Source organism: Thermobia domestica, chromosome 11, assembly GCF_964235325.1.
Source record: "Thermobia domestica chromosome 11, izTheDome1.hap1.1, whole genome shotgun sequence".
Classification (NCBI taxonomy): Eukaryota; Metazoa; Arthropoda; class Insecta; order Zygentoma; family Lepismatidae; genus Thermobia; species Thermobia domestica.
The window spans coordinates 220,522,266-220,536,976 of NC_137464.1; the positions used below are offsets into that span (position 1 = coordinate 220,522,266).

General features: G+C 36.7%; 1 protein-coding gene across 2 annotated transcripts in view; it reads left to right on the plus strand.

Moving 5' to 3' along the window:
* Window positions 1-14,348, plus strand: part of LOC145664763 (integrator complex assembly factor Brat1) — a 41,131-nt gene extending 26,783 nt beyond the window's left edge. For both annotated transcript variants that reach the window (XM_081731705.1, XM_081731706.1), the window contains exons 6-9: window positions 3,401-3,578; window positions 5,920-6,092; window positions 10,005-10,102; window positions 13,293-14,348. In XM_081731705.1, coding sequence (XP_081587831.1) covers window positions 3,401-3,578; window positions 5,920-6,092; window positions 10,005-10,102; window positions 13,293-14,103 — 1,260 coding nt within the window. In that variant the 3' untranslated portion in view covers window positions 14,104-14,348. The remainder of the gene's footprint in view (window positions 1-3,400; window positions 3,579-5,919; window positions 6,093-10,004; window positions 10,103-13,292) is intronic.
* Window positions 14,349-14,711: the final 363 nt, after the last annotated feature.

Consider the following 14,711-nt stretch of genomic DNA (forward strand, 5'->3'; position numbering starts at 1 on the left):
CTGTCACCTTCTGTCAAAATGCTCCTTTTCAAATTTCATGAATACATTAGCCAAAGTCTTAAAAGTGTTTTCGGGGGCGCGGTGGCTCAGTGGTAGAGCGTTCACCTCTGGTGCTTGGGGTCCCGGGTTCGATCCCAGCCCCCGCCAAGTGAACTTTGTGGTGGACAAACACCGCGTTCGTGGGTTTTCTCGGGGTTCTCCCGTTTCCTCCCACTCTCTTCATTCCACTATTTTCACGCATCTCTCATCATCACCGTCTCCTTTAGCCTAACTGGCATAACCGTGGGACGTAAAACTTAAAAATTTCATTTCATTTTTTAAAAATGTTTTCATCATCAAAGCTATTTAAAATTGAAGTAATCGCTAAATTTTAGAAATTTGGGAAGAGTAATTGGCGCAGAACAATTTCCAAGAAACATGCAGGACTTCGCAGTTTTAAACTTGACTGTGAAAGGCTATTCGATGACCGCAGATATTCGACAGGATTTGGCTGTAATTAATTTGTGTTTCATCTTTAATTGTATGTGCACGTGAATGATTAAGTTTTATTATTATAATATACTGTCAAAATTTTACAAGAACATGACGAAATTAGGAAAGTTGTCTGTTTTGTGTTGTTGATTTACCAAACCAGATCTTTTTATTTTAAATTAATCGACTAATCTTTCATTTTCTGAAGCAGATGTACATGATTTATTAGTATTTTATTTCATTTTATTTTATTTTATTTTACAAATTTACAAGGATTTGAACTCCTAGGTTGCTAATTTAAAATAATTTTGAATTTGTTGTATAATAAATTTTACGCAAAATTTGTTATAAGTTCTACGCGAACTTAACCATTTCATAATTTAGAGAATGAGTATACATACCGGACAGCAGATTATTCATTCTTCCCCTCTAGAACTTACATTAATCCGTTTTTGCTGCTGGCACTTTTAATCCGTACTGGTGGCACGCGACTAAACAATCCCTTAACGATGACGCATGATTATTGCACTTCACTGGAGTGTTTGTGTCAATGGGTTGTTGGAAGTTCGTCAAGGTGAATTATTGCAAAGATTCGACAGAGTAGCTAGAAGAGGTGTTTTTCATACAGTAAAGAAAGTTGCCCGATTTGTTGCTCCATTGGTCCAGCAACATAGAATTGTCTAACGTGTGTATAAGGAATGGTTTAACGCACGTGAAAACGCAAAACGGTATCAGAATTGTTGTCGCAAAAAGTTTGTACCTCAAAGGGACTGTCGACGAGTTTTCATGACTGGTGAAGGAAATCGTTTCCAGTCCCAATAGAAATTGCTGAACTTATTGGATTCAGGTCTATCCTAACGAAGTTCGAAAAAACATTGCGAGGTCAACTGCATACAATGGGCATTTGGAATCAGATACCTTGAAAGAGGTCAGCCTCACTGTGGCATATAAAACTGTCTATCACGGAATAAGCGGACTGGAAACGTTATCTGTTGTTGCTTTTTTTTTCTTTCTTCGTGTTCCACCTATGCAAGTCGAGTGTGTCAAAAGCCCAATGCTCAATGAAACGTTCCATGTGCGGCGTGTGGCTGAACCTGGATGGGGTTCTTATATTGAGTGGCTATTTTTTCCATACTGAATTGGGCCACTCTTACAGATCAGTGTGAAATGTACCAGCATGTTTATTTGGATATTCTTTGACTAGGTGTAGTAATTTCTCCAGCATCTTCATGATGAATATGTAGTGAATACCACATCTTAAAGATAACAAGTGCAATGCTCACAGAGCTTAAAAGATTTGTACGTGGTATGAGGAATAGCCAGGCATTTGCTTGCATCTGATCTGTCCTGTAAAATTCCTAGATTTAAATGCTATTGAAAATCTATAAGACTACTCGAAGCAGCGGCTGAAGAGCGGATATAGATATCTTCAGTGTGGTAAACTTGCAATACATCGTAGAATCACTTCCAAACAGAATCCATGTCACAAGTTTTATTAGGTAAGGTCTAAGGAAGGATGGCTAACTTTTTGTCTGTTGTGCCAATTTCTGCTTCCAATATTCAAACTTAACTCACAGTAGTAAATATATATATCTGGTGTAGTAAAAAGTAATCCATTATTTTGCCAATAAATGGCTTCAGTGATCTGTATCTCGCGTAGTATAAGTCCGATCGGGTTCAACGAGATAGCGTTCAAACGATGAGATTGCGTACTACAAACACTGTTCAAATAGTTGTGATGAGTTGATTCAGTGTTGTGTGAGCGCGAGTCAAAATAGATACTAGCAAAGAGAAAATACGCTATATTTTACAGTTTTTCTTCGATATAGGCGAAACCGCAAGCCAGGCGGCTGCAAATGTGAATATTGTTTATGGTCCTGATACTGTAACAGCCAATCACGCGCAATTTTGTTTCGTCGATTCCGTTCCGGTAATTTTGACGTCAAAGATGCACCACGCACTGGAAGGCTAAGTGTCGAAAATGTTGATAAAATTATGGACATTGTCGCGTCCGACCGTCATGTAAACACTGTGTCGATTGCCCAAGAGCTAAACATTGCACAAAAAACCGTGTGGAACCATTTGCATAAGGCTGGATACAAAAAGAAGCTTGATGTATAGGTGCCACATGAGTTAACAAAAAAAAAAAACTCATGGACCGAATTTCTATTTGCGAATCGCTGCAGAATCGCAACAAAATCGACCCATTTCTGAAGTGGTTGGTGACTGGCGATGAAAAATGGATCACTTACGACAACGTCACGCAAAAACGGTCGTGGTCGAAGCGCGGTGAGCCGGCGCAAACGGTGCCCAAGCCAGGATTGACGGCCAGGAAGGTTTTGCTGTGTGTCTGGTGGGATGAGCAGGGAATTATCTACTATGAGCTGCTCCCCTACGGCCAAACCCTTAACTCGGAACTGTACTGTCAACAATTGGACCGTCTGAAGGCAGCAATAGCCCAGAAGCGGCCAGCTTTGGCCAATAGGAGAGGCATTGTGTTCCACCAGGACAACGCCAGGGCAGACACATCGATAGTGACTCACCAGAAGCTCCGGGAGGTTCTTATGCATCCACCTTATAGTCCGGACCTGGCACCGAGTGATTACCATCTGTTCCTGTCCATGGCGAACACGTTTGCTGGTGAAAAAGTCGCTTCAAGAGAAGCTTGTGAAAATTGACTGTCTCAGTTTTTTGCCACTAGGGACAAGGGCTTCTATGAGAAAGGCATCATGATATTACCTTCCAAATGGCAACACGTTATCGAACAAAACGGCGCATATGTGACCTAAATCGGATCTTCTAACTATGGTAAGTCAAGCCTTCAATGTTATGCCAAAATAATGGATTACTTTTTACTACACCAGATTTTATATACATATATATATGCTCACCATATATTATTGTGTTAATGTTACTGTGCATTTTGCAGGTGTCTGTACGTGCTCTTCAGCTGTTAAAATCAAATAGTGTGCTTATGAATTCCAAAGATGAAGCCCATATTAATTCATTGGGCCCATTGCTTAAGAAACGACTTCATGATATTCATTGGGAGGTGAAAGACACTGCTATAGAAGTATTGGAGAAATTGTGTTCTCTCTCCAAAACGGGTAAGTGATATCATGACTACTGGAAGTTCAGGCAAGAGCTAGCTCAGAGAGTATTGTTGTTAAGTATCATCCTTGCATCGTTTATTTCATTATCACCATTCTTCTTTAAGCTAAAAGGAGGCCGCGGTGGCTCAGTGGTAAAGCGTTCATCTGTGGTGCATGGGGTCCCTGGTTCGATCCCAACTCGCGTCAAGTAAACCTTATGGTGGACAAACACCGTGTGCGTGGGTTTCCTCGCGGTTCTCACGTTTCCTCCCACTTTCTTAATTCCACCATTTCATTCATTATTTCATCATCACCGTCTCTTAGCCTAGCCGGCATAAACGTGAAACGTAAAACTCAAAGATTTCATTTCATTTCTTTAAGCTGAAGGGGACAAAATCAAAAAGAAACAAACAAGCAAACAATACTAACAGCTTACTTTTAGTGCTCTTGCAAATCTAACCCTCCTTCGTGCCTTATGATAGTAAATAATGTAATTAATATTGCTAATATTTAAAGTGTATGTACTTTATTTAAATATACAAAAATACACTATATATTGTGTATTACTAAGTGGAAGAAAAGCACTAATGTAATATCAACCCTATCTCTTGATGGAGACCACTGTAATTATATATGTTCGGAAAAATATTTTAGATATGAATTTAGTAAGAGTAAGATATTCAGTTGGAATTATTTGAATGTAAATGCTTTAGTGTGTAAACTTCGTGCTGTTTTTATGTTCAGCATTCGATTAGTAGAGTAATAATGATGATAATGATTTTAATCAAGGTACGAGAGTATGATGGCTGGTTGTTTAACCACAGATGAGTTAAGTTTTTTTTTTTTTTGTTTTACGTCCTTATGTAACACAGTATAGGTCGTTCCCCACCACACAACTTCGCGTTCAAGAGTTTAAGTAATGTAACCAAAAGCCTGAAGTCAAATTTCTTCAGGCTACCGGAGCTTTCTCATTACAATATGGTTAGCGTACGTGTCTTCGACACAGGAAACCCGGGCTGGATTCCCAGTGGGAGCCCATGTGGTTCGATTCCTACATTAAGCTGTAGATTTATGTCACATATCGACACTGAAAGAGACGGCAAATCCCAATACAACCAAAGAACCATAACACAGATTACCATATTACAATACTTCATTCACATGTAGAGAAAATACTTTATTCCCATGTAGAGATATGAACAATAGTCCGATGTTTCGTTTGTAAAATGAAAGGTTTTATGTCTGTTGCCTGTTCATACTTTTTTCGTTAATATATTAATCGTGGCAGGATGAAGGTGGAAGGAGGATTTTAAAGTGTCCACACTTCAAAAATTTTGATTTCTAATCTTGAAGTTGTGTGATTTCATGTTTTCATTTTGTCTGTAAGTTTCTAAAATATTTGTTTCCGTGGTACAGATCGTTCTTTCATTGTCTTTCTCCCTGAGGTTCTTATACTTCTCAGCAGGTTATGAAAGAAATGCTGTGTGCATGTACATCTACGAAAATGGGAAGTGGCTAATAAGAAAAAAAAATGCTTAGGAACTGGTTTTACGTAAAAGACTGTATAATTTTACTCTATCGCGTGGTGTCCCCATTTTTCAACAGCGCTAACAGATTAGCATAAATAAATAAATTAGCATCACGATAAGTCTGGGTTACACATATTATTGAAAGTCTTAATTCGTGAGATTATGTACAATAGAACTTATTGCATTCATAGACGAAGTGTAAACATAGTAGATACTACAATTATAACATAGATATATTTTCAAATTTATGTTAAAGTTTGAAAATGTCTTAAAACTATGATTTAAAAAAAAAAAAAATACGTAGATAGTTGGTACAAGAAACTGTAAAGTTCTGCTTCATAAATGGGTCACGTACAACCCAACCATTTTAAATCGTAAATAGTTCCTTAAAGAGGGTCCGAAAATTCCTGCCAGGACTGCGGACGGTGTGTGATTGAGGGCATTGCTTCTTAATATGAGCATGTTCCCGTTTTATCTCCTTGATGCTTTTATTCTTCATTCTTGTTTCATTGATCGTGATCAAGGCTAGAGTAGAGATTCAAATTAAAAGATAAACATAAAGTTTTACAGTAGCTTGACTATCAATAATGTACTATATTCATCGAGTAGGCAGACAACTGCAACCACACAACTAACCAGCGTCGCTTGAGCCTAAGTGTTTCACAGGGGTTAGGAAGATAGGCTCACTTTTATTTTATTCACTTGTAAACTTGAGAATGGCTAAGAGAATTATTTTTTATAATGATATTTTAATCATAATGATGATGATAGTGTTTTCAGTTACGAAACACTTTCGTTTTTAGTTAGCGCATGTCTTTCCTTTGTAGAACTCCCGTCCTTTCAGAAGACAGTGATAGAGAACAACCTATGCGAGATAGCACTTGTGGCTGCTTTGCAAGATGAAGAGAGCTACGTGAGGACCTCAGCCATCAATTGCCTTTCTGCAATGATTCAAGTACCAAAATTGTGGGAAGATTATCTAGTCAAGGAGGATCTCATGGTTAGTGTTTTTAATCTACAGTTACGTCTTTCCTGTTAACGTAAAGAAATAATTTTTCTGGTGAGTAGTACCTAGATACAACAGGTAAAAAAATCTCATACGAGGAAACATCCAAAAGTAAAAAATCTGTTAGTTGCCCATATTCTTGAAAATATTCACAAACGAACAATACTACTTACAGAAGTTGCGGATCGTTTTAGGAAATTTGGTGTACAGTTTTCTCTCTTGTGTGATAAATCATGAAACATGAGACTGCACATAAAGCCACATCACAATTGTACACACGTACACAGTCTCTTTTCTTACTGATTTTCCTTTATCATCCTTCTGTATCGCACAAACAGCATATCGTCTGTGTACGTGTCGCTTCATAGCCAAAGATGGTGAGTAGGGTGGAAAATGCCTCCCTGACGGCCAAGTAGGACACACTGCTGTAGTCATCTGCTACAGTTGCTTTCTCAGCTGCACAGAAATATGCTTAAAGTAATCTGCTAGCAAGTTCAATTCTGAATTGTAACTGTGACATAGATCCGCCCATTTTGTTATAAATCACAAAGACATTGAAAATAATATCTAGAAGCTGGTGAAACTATTTTTGGTAATACTTTTTCAATCGGTTTCGTGCAATAGAATAGGGCTCTAAATACTATCCTTCGTGTCAACACCTCCAATTTCTTTTGAATATTCAATGCACAAATACACAATGCATGCTTCTTCCCTCTTCTCGCAGTGAATTCCATTGAATCATCACGCGTACATTTTCATTTGTCCATCCAGTTGAGCAACATAACTTTTCCGTTTTGTGCAGCAACAGTTTCTTCCTTTCCCAACTTCTCTGTCATTATTTCCTTTTGAAGATCTTTTCTTGTACGACACACAATTCTTACATCGTCAGTTTCATGATCCATCAGAAACTCAAACAACGACAAAAAACTAGTTATCTTCATAGAGAAACTACCCTTTATTCAATAGATCTTCACATCAAGAGAACAACAACGTATGCAGGTTCATCCAAATGTTCAACGTTAGAACTAGCAATAATGTTTTTCTTATTAATGGTTTATTCTGTATACACAGGAATGTTCCATATGTAACCTGACTTGAATTCACACAGTTCATACGATATTATGCCAAATCGCGTCTTGATTGAAATGTATGTTCTCTATCATAGATGACTCTTCTACGAAAGCAGATTCATTAACTACAATACATTCTTCTGGAACATTAAAAAAAAAAAATAAATAAATAAATAAAATAAAATGCTTTTGAACACAATTTGTCAATACAGGCAAGATTTTTCTAACACTAGGATTAAAGTTATTTCATTTGGTGCTGTATTACCACTGAAGTGCAAGAACTCTGTCAGCTAAAGAAAATGTTTCTGCGACATAATTTCAGCAATACTTGTGTTTCAAGAGCTTTCTTTCTTGAAAAATACATCTGATTTGTTGGGTTCCCGATTATACGTTGCAAAATAAGTAAAGCAAGAAATGACTTCAGTTCTTTAGCCGTTGTATCCATCCAAGCCTTTGGATCCAAGCGTGTTGATCAACGAGATCTCGTTTTCACTTTTCGAGAGGAAAGTTTCCCGTCAATCTTCTGCCGAGCAGATCAGTTTGTTTCCTCAACAATGAGTTAACAATTCACTGTCAAAAAAATTCTCAAAAATGCACAGTGGGTCACTGAAATCATTTAGCTGCACTTTCACACCAACATTTACCTTGAACAAGAGGTGTTGTCTTTTAGACCCAACTGTCGACCGTTTATCATTGTTACCATCATCATGAAAGGACTCTGAAGAATCAGTGGAAGTACTGATCACAAGTTAAAGTCCTCATCATCAAAAGACTCATTATAATTATTATTCTCACTCCTAAGAAGAATCTCTGCCGTTCCTTCATCAAAGAGAAGAATCTGCTGCTCCTTCGGAATTTCTGCTGCAAGACGTCATATTACTCCAAATACTTTTTTTTTTTTTTTTTTTTTTTTTTTTTTTTTTTTTTTTTTTTTTTTACTGTGGCCCATAAGAAAAAATGGAGCTGCGTAACGTCTGGAGACCGTGCAGGATATTCAATTGATCCTCTGCGTCCTATTCATTGGCCTGGTGCATTTTGACCCAGGTATGCTCCCACATTCCTGTGATAGTGCTGCGGGGCAACATCTTACTGGTAATAAAACCTGACCTGCTATTACCACACATTGCACGAATGCATGGAAAATTGACTCAGCAAGTATTATTAGGTACTTTCCTTCAATTACAGTACCGTCAAAACGGAAAGGCCCAATGAGTCACCTAGGAGACAAACCACACCACATATTTACAGAAAACAAAGTCGTAGCCGTTTCAACAGTAATGTAGGGATTATCTTCAGTCCAATACACACAATTATACCTATTGACAGTTCCATTAAGTTTGAATTGTGCTTCACCCGACTAAACAATATATCCCGGCTCACATGTAGCCATCTCCTGAACCTATTCACAAAATTGTATTCAGCGATCTGGGTCGTCATCACTTAACTATTACACTACCCTTGGGATGTACACACGCAACTTACCTTTCTTCAGTATGGGTAGCACACTACTAGCTCTTATACCACTCTCATGTACCTTGAAGATTTTTGTGGTGAATGCAGAAGCAGTTCCAATACCGCAACTGTCAGGATTCAGTATTTGTAGCATCTGTGCGAGGTTGCCCAGACTGGCCTTTTTTCACATCATACATTGTTCCATGAGCCTTGAATTTGTCTCGTAGACATGTAATTGCTCTTGAAGGTGGATCACATACTCACTTCTTCATTGCTCTGAACGGCAGCAACATTCTCAAATTTCCAGTGCCACATAAAAACCTGCTTCCGCTCTTCAAAGTTTGAACGTCGCCCGCCATGCTGATGTTACTCTCTTGCCACTAACGGATTTGACAGCTAGATTGACGATCTGTTGCCAGCTGTTGAGGAAACATCACTTCAGGAAACCATGTAACTTCAGATTATTATTATATTTCATATATGCATCTATTTCATATCTAAACGAAAACTGACACCACCACATTATTCAGTATTGCAAACTTAAGAACGCTACGGTATAACAAACATCCAACTTTTAGGAGTCTTTACCACACTAACTCCGCAACTGAGAACGAGGCAGTGTTCATTCAAGGTATATTGTCATTTAATATTTTGATCATAATATGACGTATTTCGAAAAAAGAATTGCTTAGATAAATATAGTATGGAAGTACTTACATGGTTTCTAATAGACGAACAAATCAATTTCATATCTCATCCTGTTCCAGACATACAACATTTGTAAAATTTGCAACACTGCTTAAAATTATATAATTGCGAGAACTTGTGTAATCATAACTGCCAGAACTATTGCTGTAATGTAATGAAAGTTATTTTAAACATTTCTCACAAATACGCTATTTGAAGAAGTGTTTCAAACATTCTGTACGCAGGATCCTAATCGTATCTCTGAAATGGTTGTCAGATGCTGCAAATGCTAAAAAGATTTGTTCGTCTATTGGAAATCATGTAAGTACTTAGATATAATACTTATCTACACATATTGTCGCACGGTTGTCTCAAGTTTAATACTTCAAGTATTTTTGTTCATATAAAATAAAATTATAACATAAAAAGAAGCAGGATAAATGCGGATCAGTAACTAACAAAAATCAGTTTTGTTGATCAATCATAGATTTAAAGAAATATTTAATTATTTTCTTTAGTTTTATAATAATAATACACAGATTTATGGCTCTTTATTTATTTTTTTTAGCATATAGTTGGCCATTGTACATAAGTGTACAGTTCAGTAATGTACCTAACTGGATGTGTAATGTGAATAATTTTAAGTTTTCACCCATTAAATAAAAATGTTCGTAAGATATTTACTATATATTTGCAGGAGAAAATGGTTCATATTTTGAAAGATGAAAGTGAAGGGAATGTCCGCAAGGCAGCAGCAAATCTTTTGAAAGAAATGTATTGTCACAACAGAGTGAGGTATGTGCACATATTCTGTATTTGAACTGAGTGTCCAAAATCTGTTAAGCACAGATGAAGTATAGTGTAAAATTTTCTCTGTTCTCTAGGGTAGAGCCAAATATGTACACCGGAGATTGGACTTTCCCATCGCCTTTTTATTACAAAAGATCCTCTTGAATACAAGTATCTTACAATAAACAGTTTTCTCTAATATGTAGGTAAATAAGTGAAAGGAACCCAATTACCAGGCGTCTTAGGGCTTTATTGGTTAAGTTACTCTCAATGACCGTGCGTCTTAGAGGAGGAATGAACTTGTTGGTTAGTTGCCTCTCAATTGACCCGGCGTCTTAGAGAGGGAAAGAAACTCAATGACCAGGCGCCCAGAGTAAAGGTACCTCTCAGTTGACCAGGCGTCGCTGAGAGGGGTAAGGTGTTCCCAATGGCCAGGCGCCTTAGCGCTTTTGGTAGTTTGATCAACCGAGAGAGATAGATACTTCTTGAGGTGTGCTCTCCTTCCTCTTTTATACCATAATGTTGCTGACTGCTGGCCTCTGCGTCACAAGTCGAATATTGGCGATGATGGACAACGTCCTTTTCGTTGCTGTCGTCAGTTGTGTGTTTGTTTACTGCAAGCACGTGTAATAGACACATGGTTACAGCATGGTGTGAAGACATATGGAATCTTACAATAGGGTTTTCGCCTTTTAATTCGCAAATCCGGAGATCCCGGATTTGTTGTACCTGAGGGGACAGTTGGTGTAAAATATCTTAAAATGTGTTTGTTATGAACTTCGATGTTTGCAACATCGGATGTTTACTGTTAACTCCGATAAATTAAGACTAATTTTTAATAAGTTTGGTTCACTAAAATTCCTTTGTGTATTTACTCTGTCCGTGTATATGTGTGTTCGGTAAAGAAAAAAATATCCAGAACTACTTGATGGATCATCATCAATTTTGACAAGGATGTAGTGAGTCAAAAATTCGGAATCGAATTCGTTGAAGGTGTGTTCAAACCAGAAAGTGGTAAAAATTATTCATTTCCGATTTTAATGTTAGTCACTATAAAGCAAAAACGGTATTAGGTAACAAGAAGCTGTTTCCTGCAATTAATTAAGGGTATCAAGAATACGTTTCATCTCTATTCTTAACTCTACTAGAGATGGAAGTGATAGAAATCCATTACAGCGTTTGGTTTCAATATTGGTCTACATAGAGCAAAAGGAATAAGAGATGGCTAGAAGCAGTTTCTTTGGTATGGATTTAGCGTTTTAAGAATATGTATCATCTCTCTTAATCAAAATCAATTACTTCCGGTTTCAGTGTGAATCACTATAGAGTAAAAAAGGTAATAGGTATCGAGAAGCGGTTTTCTGCAGTGTCCGAAGAATATATTCCAACTCCTGTCGAATTTCTCTCCTAAAACCAGAAGTGATTGAAATCTACTGCCACTTCTGGTTTCAGTATTAATGGAATATTAATTGAAAAGAGTACAACCCCAAACAAAAGAAATTCCTTCACGTGGTGTAGAATTAATATATATATATATATATATATATATATATATTTATTTATTTATTTATTTATTTAAATATTATGTTATAGGATTGGATTTTGAGTTACTTGATATGTGTAAATGTAAAATCTTGGTAGAAGTAATTTGAGTTAAGGCTAGAATTTAATATTATATTTTGTCTTTATAGTATTTTTCATATTTCTTGTAATTTTTGGTCAAATTTTACTATTTTGGTTGTAAATTTATTATGTTTCGTTGTTTTGATGTTTTATTTGTATAATAATTTATGTAAAAGGTCAAATTTCAGATTTCATGCTGCTTATTCATTATTTCGGAATTAGTTTCAGACAAATTATCCGACATATTTTCTTTAATTTTTGTATGTAATACTTTTTTTATTTAATAGTAACTAAGTTTCTTTTGTCGTATTGCCGGCTAGGTGTCACTCGTCTTTTGACTTTACTGTTGCTCAGATTGAATCTGTCTCCCTTTGTCACCAATCTTGTCCATTCGTGAAGTTACAGTTTTAGTTTAGCTCAGTGCCCCTCAGAGACAGTAACTCGTTTTGTAGCTCTACAAAAAGTTAAAATACTTGCTTACACAAAAGGCGATTTAACTATCCACGTAAAAGAAACCTAACATTCATTGAAATATTGGATCATGAGAATAGTGGGTCTGCGGGAGTGCACAGACTGAAAATTCAGCCCAGTACTGTGGAGAGCGCAATTTACTCTTAATTCGATGACCTGTGTAATGCTATCATGCCACAAGTCTTGAATAAATTTTGGTAATTTTTTACTTTAGCTTATCAGAGAATTTTTGTAGGAGGCAGCATGCCTGATAATAGAGGAGTCTGCCTATAGCGAGGTTTTGGTGTCGATTGAGCTGCTCGGGGACAAGACTTTTTTTTTTTTTTTAATATTTATAAATACTTTTTAGAATTAAACCATGAATTAGAAGTAAAGTTTTTAATTTTTGGCTCACATCACTCGTATCTTATAGTCCTAGCTGATTTTGTGGTTATCTTTTTTCTCTCTCTTTTATGTATATTTATGAAGACAAAGAAGCAGACGGAAAGATGAATTCTTCCTCCACTACTCTATGCAATCTTGGGCTCTATACTTTTTCGTCACATCCCTAGACACATTTAAAGAAAAAATTCCCGCCAACACCTCTTGTTTTATTTCCTTATGTTTAATTTTAGTACTTGGAAGGAATTGAAGAAAGATAGAGAGGAAGAGGGCAGGTTATAGCACTGAAAACTATGAAGGTTCATGCAGTAGACATTTAGTGTATAATTTTGTGTCTCAGGCATTGTGCGCCAATTGCAGGAAAAACTTGATTTAGAACGTTGCGATCTCTTGTCTAGAAAGCTGCAAATAATGGGATTGGGAATCAGTTACCGTACTTTGCTCAATTGAATTGGTCATCTGATCGTCCGTAGTCCTTCGCAAGCGGAGCGCCAGAGAGGTGTTTTAGTTTGTTTATGTTCGTACTTCTTAATATTAAATCCTAATATGTGTCCAAGATTTCAGAGTTTTAAGTAGAGTATTAGGATTAGTTGTGATACAAAGTAATAATGTTTTAGAGCTTACGTTTAAAAATTAAAAATGCAGTTTATTTGACATTGTGTAGTTATCTGTGGCATGATGCTATATGTAAAGAAAATTCTATTTTATTTGTTCATTGCAGGCAAGAATCTTTCGATTGTTTACATAAAGCCATGGTTGAAGCAGGTGATGATTTACATTGGGAAGTGAAAATATGTGCCCTCCAATTCTGGGAGAATGTTATAAATGAATATTTAACAAAGCACGGAATAGGGAATGACCTTAGCGGTGAGACAAATTGCGCAGAAGATTCACAAGTGGAAGGCGTTCAAAATCAGTTGACTTCAGTTCTAGAATCGCTCAGCAAAACTGGATGTTTGCCCGTTCTTCTTGATGCGTTAGATGACTGTGATTTGAATGTTGTAGAAAAAGCAGTATCGATTTTAGTGAATTTTAAAGATAAACTTGCAAAGTATGATTTGCTACCGAATAGTACTGTAGCTGTAAAAGAATGTAAGAGTTCACACAACGTAGATAACTGCGAATCGTCAGCTGAAACTCTTCTAGTTGAAGCTGCGAAGATTGTGGAACCTTGTAAAGATGCTGAAAGTGATGTACCTGAAACTAATACAACAGAAACTACTAAGGACGTGTCAAATGCAGTTCTTGATGAAATAGTGTGTGAGAAGGATATAAACCTTCTGAAGAGAGTACAAAAGGATTTTTGTAATTCACGTGACGAACCAGAATCAAAATCTCGAAAGACAGCACCGTCTACTAATGAAATGACACCGGGAGCATTTTTACAGGAGATGTCCTCTCTGAATCTGACCAGTACTCTAGATAATCGAACAAAATGGATCTCCTATTGTACAGATGATCTCATGTCATTGCTAGAAGATATTCTGTCATCCTTTAGAGATAGGCAGTCAAACGCTTTAGATTGCTACTAGTGTAACTAGCCTGTTAATAGTTGTTGTGTTCAGAATTTATTGTAGTTAATGTTGCTTGCTTGTTCATTTTTTCTTTCACTTTTAACTAATGCTGCCAAAGAAAAAAGAAAAGTGTGTTTTTGTTGTTTAATGTACCTTTTCGCTTATTATAAAGGTAAGCAAACTGTGTTTGTAAACAGTATTTTATAACGCACTACTTCTCAAAAATACTTGATTGGGAATAAAAATAAAATTTACAAACTGTTTGTAGTAGTTTCCTGTCATATTTTAATTTGTACATTTAATATCAGTAAATAATCTTTCGTACTATTTCTGAACCCCAAAGGACAGAATGTAGTTAACATCCATCAGGAATTGTGTGCCATTTACGAACTGACAGTAAGAAGTGAAGGTCAGGCAACAGTACAGTGTGTTTCGGGAAGGGCGTTCAAATGTTCATGATGATGAGCGTAGCGGAAGGCGTAGTAAATCTGACATACGATCTGGTGGAATGCGTTAACGAAAAAGTGCGGTCCAATCGCCGGTTCACAAAACTGAACTCGACAGTAAGTTTCCAGAAGTGCATCGAATTGTGACTCACAAGCTGGGTCATCATAAACTGTGTGCGA